At 43.7% G+C, this 7,910-nt stretch overlaps 1 protein-coding gene across 1 annotated transcript; it reads right to left on the bottom strand.

Moving 5' to 3' along the window:
• Positions 1–3,654: 3,654 nt before the first annotated feature.
• LOC129717381 (uncharacterized) lies at positions 3,655–5,001 on the bottom strand. Its single transcript, XM_055667258.1, has 3 exons — positions 4,667–5,001; positions 4,035–4,585; positions 3,655–3,965 (listed from the first exon to the last, which is right to left on the bottom strand). The coding sequence occupies exons 1-3, from the start codon at positions 4,999–5,001 to the stop codon at positions 3,655–3,657; spliced, it is 1,197 nt and encodes a 398-aa protein (XP_055523233.1).
• Positions 5,002–7,910: the final 2,909 nt, after the last annotated feature.

Genomic DNA, 7,910 nt, shown 5'->3' with positions numbered 1-7,910 from the left:
TCCCATTTCAAAGTCGCTCATAAAAGCTTCTGCCAAAAGTGGTGACAATTTATTGCCCATGCTGAGCCCAAATGTCCCAAATGAGATATGCTTCGATGTGATTGGGGGGTACACGTTTCTGTTCTAGATGTCTGCGCAGACTATCCAATGCGTTATTCACTGGTACGCTGGGGGATAGATCATTCAGAATCTCTTTTTACATTTCAAAATTGTTAGATGATATATTATTATTCTAAGCTTTACCATAATAAACGTATATTAGCTGTCTTCGTCATACAGCGATTGTAGCTGTAGGCAAATGAAAAAAAAATCTCAAGCAAAAAACAAAAATGAAATTGTTGATTGCTACGATTTTTAGCTGGAATTTGTTAGAAATTTTGTTTAAAATATCTTCTTATGTTTGCCAATTAATGAACCTTTGTAATGGCTTCCATATTATTTCGAAAGTAAGATCCATATTATAGATTTGATTTAATCAGAGTTAAATAAGACAAAATCATTCATTACGATAACGTTAGTATTATTGGATTTGGTTTTTGAGGATATAGAGTTAATTCTGATTTGACGCATTACGAGAAATTATTGGTGCTTTTTCAACAAGCACGATATGTTTGTGCCTTGTCAAATACATGTTGTTTGCACAAAAAAATACCACAGGCATAATATCGTCAAATATAAACGATATTCTTTCGAGTGTTGAATATATTTTAAAAATTGATTTCCAGGGGAAAGTCGCTGAACAAACACATTGATTCTGTCTGCAGATTCTGTATATTTTGTAACAAAAAATCCCATAATTACAGTGTTTCGTCCCACGTCACCATTTCATACAACCCTAGGGCTGTATATCTTGAAGTATTTTTTCAACTAATTTTAATAATCATTTAATTTGTCATTTCAGTTTCATTTTTTATTGTATTTAGTGGTATACTCACGTATGTATTTTCCAATGTTTGTGTTTGATTGGTTAATGACTGGACCAAAGGCGCATAACAGTTCTCACTAGTGAACCTCAGCCTTCCAGCTACCGTACCCCTACCTTCTCGTGGTACCAACTGATGTGCGAGTAACCAGTGGAAAGATCGGGTAACCAACCCTGGTGGGACTGCTGGTCGCATGCTGACAGGGGGCGGGGCTTCCTTTCTCGGAAGGGAGTTTCCTGGGATCGACACCAACAGAAGCGTTCTAAGTAACGCAGTGTCCTTCTCAAGTCCTGGTAGTGCCCGGGACTCTAAACAATGGCACTACGATAGCCCTCCTGCGACATAGTGGGGTTGGTCGCTGGCCTTGCAAGCCCGCACCATTAAAAACAAAAGCAACGAACGTAATAACGTTAAGTACGGACCGGAACAATCGGCTAAGACCTAGGCAACGAAAACGGACTAACGATTGGATTCTCGGAACATGGAACTGCCGATCTCTCAACTTCCTAGGAAGTACCCGCGTGCTTTCCGAGGAATTGAAGACCCGCAAGTTCAATATCGTAGCGCTGCAGGAGGTATGCTGGAAGGGGACGATGGTGCGTACGTACAGGGATGGTCACACCATCTACCAGAGTTGTGGAAGCACACATGAGCTGGGAACAGCTTTTATAGTGATGGGAGAGATGTAGAAGCGGGTGATCGGGTGGTAGCCAATGAGCCCAGGTTGAAGATCAAAGGCCGTTTCTTCAACATTAGTATCATCAACGTGCATAGCCCACACCTCGGAAGTACCGATGACGACAATGACGAATTCTACGCGCAGTTGGAGAGTGAATATGACCGCTGCCCAAAACATGATGTCAAGATCATCATCGGTGATTACAACGCTCAGGTTGGCCAGGAGGAGGAGTACAGACCGGTGATTGGACGATTCAGTGCACACCAGCTGACGAATGAAAATGGCCTCAGACTAATCGACTTCGCCACCTCCAAGAACATGGCCATACGTAGCACCTTCTTTCAGCATAGCCTCCACCATAGACTCACCTGGAGATCACCGAATAGAACAGAAACACAAATCGACCACGTTTTGATAGATGGTCGGCACTTCTCGGACTATATCGATGTCAGATCACATCGAGGCGCTAACATCGATTCGGATCACTACCTAGTGATGATTAAGATACGCCAAAAACTATCCGTTGTGAATAACATACGGTACCGTCGCCCGCCACGGTTTAATCTCGCGCGACTGAAGCAACACGACATCCCAACACAGTACGCGTCATCGCTCGAAGCTGCACTGCCAGAAGAGGGAGAGCTTGAAGAAGCCCCTCTAGGGGATCGCTGGAATGCCGTGAAAACAGCTATCAGCAGTGCTGCGGAGGAAGTCCTGGGACACGTGCAACCGAATCGACGTAACGAGTGGTTTGACGAAGAATGTCGGCAGATTTTGGACGAGAAGAACGCAGCGCGGGCAACAATGCTGCGTAGAGCCACCCGTCAGAAAGTGGAGCGATATAGACTGAAACGGAGGCAGCAAGTCCAACTCTTCAAGGAAAAAAAGCGTCGCCAGGAAGAGGAGGAATGTGAAGAACTCGAGCAGCTGCACCGCACACACGAAACACGAAAGTTCTACCAAAAACTCAACGGATCCCGCAGAGGCTTTGTCCCACGAGCCGAAATGTGTAGGGATAAGAATGGAGGCATTTTGACGGATGATCGTGAGGTGATCGAAAGGTGGAAGCAGCACTACGATGAACACCTGAATGGCGTGCAAGCAGGAGACCACAACAGGAGCGGAGAAGACGTGGTCGGTGCAACGAACGACGAAGATGTGCCACCCCCCCACAATAAGTGAAGTTAAGGATGCGATCCGGCAGCTCAAGAACAACAAAGCGGCCGGAAAAGACGGCATCGGAGCTGAGCTTATTAAGATGGGCCCCGACAAACTGGCTAGCTCGCTGCATCGGCTGATCGTCGAGATCTGGGAAACAGAACAGCTACCGGAGGAGTGGAAAGAAGGGGTTATCTGCCCCATATACAAAAAGGGCGACAAACTAGACTGCGAGAACTATCGAGCGATCACAGTCCTGAATGCCGCCTACAAAGTGTTTTCCCAGGTCATCTTCCAACGCCTGTCACCATTAGCCAGCAGGTTTGTAGGAAGCTATCAGGCCGGCTTCATGGAAGGACGGTCTACAACTGACCAAATCTTTACACTGCGGCAGATCCTCCAAAAGTGCCGTGAGTTTAGAGTCCCTACACACCATCTTTTCGTCGATTTTAAAGCCGCATACGATTCAATAAACCGACAAGAGCTCTGGACGTTTTCTAGACGAAAACGGCTTCCCGGGGAAGCTGACAAGACTGATTAAAGCTACGATGGAGGATGTGAAGTGTTGTGTGAGAATTTCGGGTGGAACGTCGGACCCATTCGAGTCTCACAGGGGGCTCCGACAAGGTGATGGTCTCTCCTGCTTATTTGTATAGTATTAATTGATATTTTTCGGTGAACAATTACAAAACATTTCTTACTTTGCGTGACGTTTCGGCCTACTGTTGCGTTTCAGCCACCTTCTGACGCCTGCAATTTTATTTAAAAAACAAACATTTTTAAAAAATACATAAAAAACACATAAAAACGTTTTGTTATAATTGTCGCTTTTTTCTTTCACAACTCACAATTCAATCGCCGCAGCTTTTCGTCACCTCTTTCAGCGCCGCACGATCAGGTATCACTGTCTGGCGGGTGTGCTGTGATGCTGTGTTGATCGTCGCATTTGTTTCCTCGCATTTGTTTCCACCGTCCGCTGTTTGTACCTTGCCGTAGCTTTACCACAAGCGCACTGTAGTTGGTGTTGAACGTTCCGCACTCACGCTGGAGGTTCACCGCGTTGCGTTCGCCAACCAACTTGATGTGGAATGTCTCTGCTGTGATTCTGCTTTCCTGGTCAACAATACGTTCTAGGATCGTCACTTTTTCGAAATCAAACACATGTCCGTCACCTAGCGTGTGTTGTGTCAGGCCCGTTCGGTTGTCTGCGTTTGATGTTATTTTTATGCTCTCCTATTCTTGTGTCCAACTTTCTGCTCGTCTGCCCAACATACATTCTTCCATCTCCAGTTCCACAGGGGATAGAATATACAACATTTTTTTGTTGCCCTGGTGGAATGGTATCTTTGAGTTTGCTGAAAATAACGTCTTTTTTTGGGTTTTGGGTTTGACGGTTAGTGTCAACCCGTTCTTTTTGAGCGTTTTTTGCAGTTTCTCACTCAAGCATGGAACATACGGCGTCGTAACATATTTGGTCTCCTCTTTTTCACCATTATTTTGCAGTCCGTTGTAGTGTTTGTGTACCCTTTGTGCCAGAACGTTTTGGACTAACCACTCAGGATAGTTGTTGCATTTAAGTTTATTTTTGACCTTTTTTATCGCCTGTGGACGATTTTCAGCATCAGTCAACTTGATTGCTCTGTCCACAAGGGCCACTGCCGTGTTGCGCTTATGCGTAAATGGGCTTTCAGAGTTGAAGTCCAAATACCGTCCTTTCTCCTGTTTGGGTAACCAGCTCTTCTCCACAATTCCGTTTCTTCTAGTTAACATCATGTCCAGGAATTTAAGCCGACCACTTTCCTCCCTTTCCACGGTAAACTGAAGCCTGTCATGAAAATCATTAAATGTTGCCAAAATTTGGTCAACATGATCCTCCCGTGCGATGCAAAAACAATCATCTACGTACCGCCTATACACCAGCATACCTATTTGTTTCTGCTCTGCCTTGTACATACACTCCTGTTCCAGGCGTTCCATCACAAGGTTGGCTATCACCGGCGATAGAGGCGATCCCATTGGTACTCCGAATTTTTGCATGTGGTAGATTCCACGATAGGTGAAGTACGTTGAATCCAATACCAACTTAACCGCTGCCAAGAAACTTCGTCTGTCGATCTTCGTGTGCTTTTCCACCTCACTCCACCTTTCCCCTATACACTCCAACGCATATTGTACTGGAACATTCGTGTACAGGGACTTGACATCCAAAGAGAATAGGACATGCTCATCGGGAATCTGCATTCCTGCTACTTGTTGGGCTTATTGCTTATTGTTTAACGTCGCGCTAAAGGGGGTTATAAGACGAGCGGGGTTTGACATGCGGGGCACGATTTTCAACAGATCGGGTCAATTTATTTGCTTTGCGAATGACGTGGATATTGTCGACAGAAAATTTGAGACGGTGGCAGACCAGTATACCCGACTGAAACGTGAAGCAGATAGGATCGGACTGAAGATTAATACGTCAAAAACTAAGTATATGCTTGCAGGTGGGTCCGAGCACGACAGGGCACGCCTAGGCAATACGGTAACAATCGACGGGGATGAGTTCGAGGTGGTCGGCTCGAGGCCTCGGCTCTCTGGTAACTGAGAATAACGATACCAGCCGGGAGATAAGGAGACGTATTATCAGTGGAAGTCGTGCCTACTATTGGCTCCATAAAAAACTACGGTCGCATAATCTGAGTCTTCGCACCAAGTGTATCCTGTACAAAACGCTAATAAGACCGGTCGTTCTCTACGGGCATGAGACGTGGACAATGCTCGAGGAGGACTTGCGAGCACTCGGAGTTTTTGAACGTCGGGTGCTAAGAACCATCTTTGGCGGTGTGCAGGAGAACGGAGTGTGGAGGCGTAGGATGAACCACGAGCTTGCGCGTCTCTACGGTGAACCCAGTATTCAGAAAGTGGCTAAAGCTGGAAGGATACGCTGGGCAGGGCATGTAGCTAGAATGCCGGATAGCTACCCTGCAAAATTGGTGTCCGCTTCAAATCCGGCGGGAACGAGAAGGCGAGGGGCGCAACGAGCGAGATGGGTGGACCAGATGGAGCACGATCTGCAAAGTACCGGGTGCCCGCGGAACTGGAGGCAGGCAGCCATGGACCGAGTGAATTGGCGGAACCACGTTATGCAGGCCATGTCTTAGGATGTACGGCCATCTTTGTAAGTAAGTAAGTAAGTAAGTATTTTCCAATGTTTCTTTTTTATGCATTATGTTTTTCAAGGTTTGTAAAATCACTTTTTGGTAATTTTTTCCTTTTCATTTGTCTCTACTTTTTTATATTTTTTTTGCTCTTTTCTTTTCTTTTCAATATAATTTCTCTGCTGTATCATCTTCTCTTATTAAAGTTCTTCTGCAATTTTTTAGTGTTTTTATTTGTATGAATTTCTGCAATATTTTTTGTCGTTTTGAGCTCTTTGGGGTTTTGTTTCAGAAAAAAAGCTACAAAACTGAGACTGTAAAGAAATTCAATGTGATGTCAAAAAATAACGGAAAACTACATGAAAGATTCAAAGCAAAATTAATGAAAAATCTAACAAAAGAAGGTAACACTATAGACTTCCGAAAATTATAAATACATCTTCTTTCTTGAATAAAACAAAAAATACAGGATTTTTCGGGTCATTTTATTCTGAAATATAAATAATAAGTGTTTTCTTTTCAGTTTCAATTCAAGTTGGGATTATTTTTCGTAGGATACGCGAGTTCTCTAACTTTTCTCTTAACACTACTCATAAGCTTTTGCACAGTGTGTTCTCCGACCATTTTTACCACTTTAAGCCAATCTTTTTTAATTTTTTCAGCATTGTCCGCTGGTTTGACATATTTCCTAAGCTTTGCCTTGGTCAAAGCCCAAAACGTTTCAATAGGGCGAGTTTCAGGGCAGTTTGGAGGATTCATCTCCTTCGGGAAACATGTGACATTATTTGTTTTATACCACCCTAGTGCATCCTTAGAGTGATGGCAGGAAGCAAGATCGGGCCAGAAGATTGGAGGATTGTTATGCTACTTAACCATGGGTAACAATTTTTTCTGCAAACACTCTTTCACGTAAATTTTACCATTCATTGTGTCATTCGTAATGAATGGACGAGATATTTTCCCACATTCACAAATGGCCTGCCAAATCATTATCTTCTTGCCGAATTTTTCGGTGTAAATGGCTTTCACTGGTCCAGGGACATCCTTTCCCTTCGGTGATGTATAAAATTGCGGTCCTGGCAGAGTCTTATAGTCCAGTTTTATGTAGGTTTCGTCATCCATGATAACACACCCAATTTTTTTGGTCAGAAGTTTGTCATAAAGCTTCCGAGCTCTCGGTTTCACAGATTCAGCTTGTTTTGGATTTCGTTTTGGCTGCTTCTGCTTCCGACGGGTCTGCAGACCCATTCATCCCTTGGCACGCATAACGTTACTCGCCGAGGTTCCAAGCTTACTCGCCACATCTCGTACTGATACTGAAGGATGCCGCTTGTAGTATTCCTTAACCTTTTTGTCCATTGTGGGATCCACAGGCCCGGGTTTTCTACCACGTCTTGGGGCATCAGTAAATGTGCACTCTTCACAATACTTCCGCAATGCGGTTTGAACTGCTCCGACACTTATACCTTCTTCTCTGGCTAATTTTCTTATAGAAAGACCACTCACGGTGTCCCATTTGTGCACAATTCGCTTTCTTTGCTCGGGAGAAAGGCCACGCATTTTCAAAATTTCGCACTAAATGTTAGAAAAAATGACAGCATCTGTTTCTTTTGGATGTAAACAACAGGACGCAGCCAACGTTTGGTTGAATACTGCACGTTATTTGAAATGACGGTTGATCGTAAGTGTATTTATAATTATCGGAACGGTCTATAATATACTAAAAAACAAGTCAAATAGAACTGTAAACGAGAAGCAGACTTAATAAAAACTAAGTAAAAAGGAATAAATACAAACCAACGATCAAATTGTGGAAACAAATCTGATTATTTGCGTTTTTGAATTTTTACCCGACTTATCATTTGGCAGTTTTATTTTTCTAGCCGTTTCACATTTCGTCTAATATCTGTCGTGGTTTTCTAGCAACAATACCTCTTCTGTACATCATAAGTTCTCTGTTATTATGTCGTTTCGAATTATTCATTTAAAGTTATGTTTTATTTCTGA

This window comes from Wyeomyia smithii, chromosome 1 (genome assembly GCF_029784165.1).
Source record: "Wyeomyia smithii strain HCP4-BCI-WySm-NY-G18 chromosome 1, ASM2978416v1, whole genome shotgun sequence".
Classification (NCBI taxonomy): domain Eukaryota; kingdom Metazoa; phylum Arthropoda; class Insecta; order Diptera; family Culicidae; genus Wyeomyia; species Wyeomyia smithii.
The sequence above is the reverse complement of the archived record's forward strand: the minus strand, read 5'-3'. Positions and strand labels throughout refer to the sequence as shown.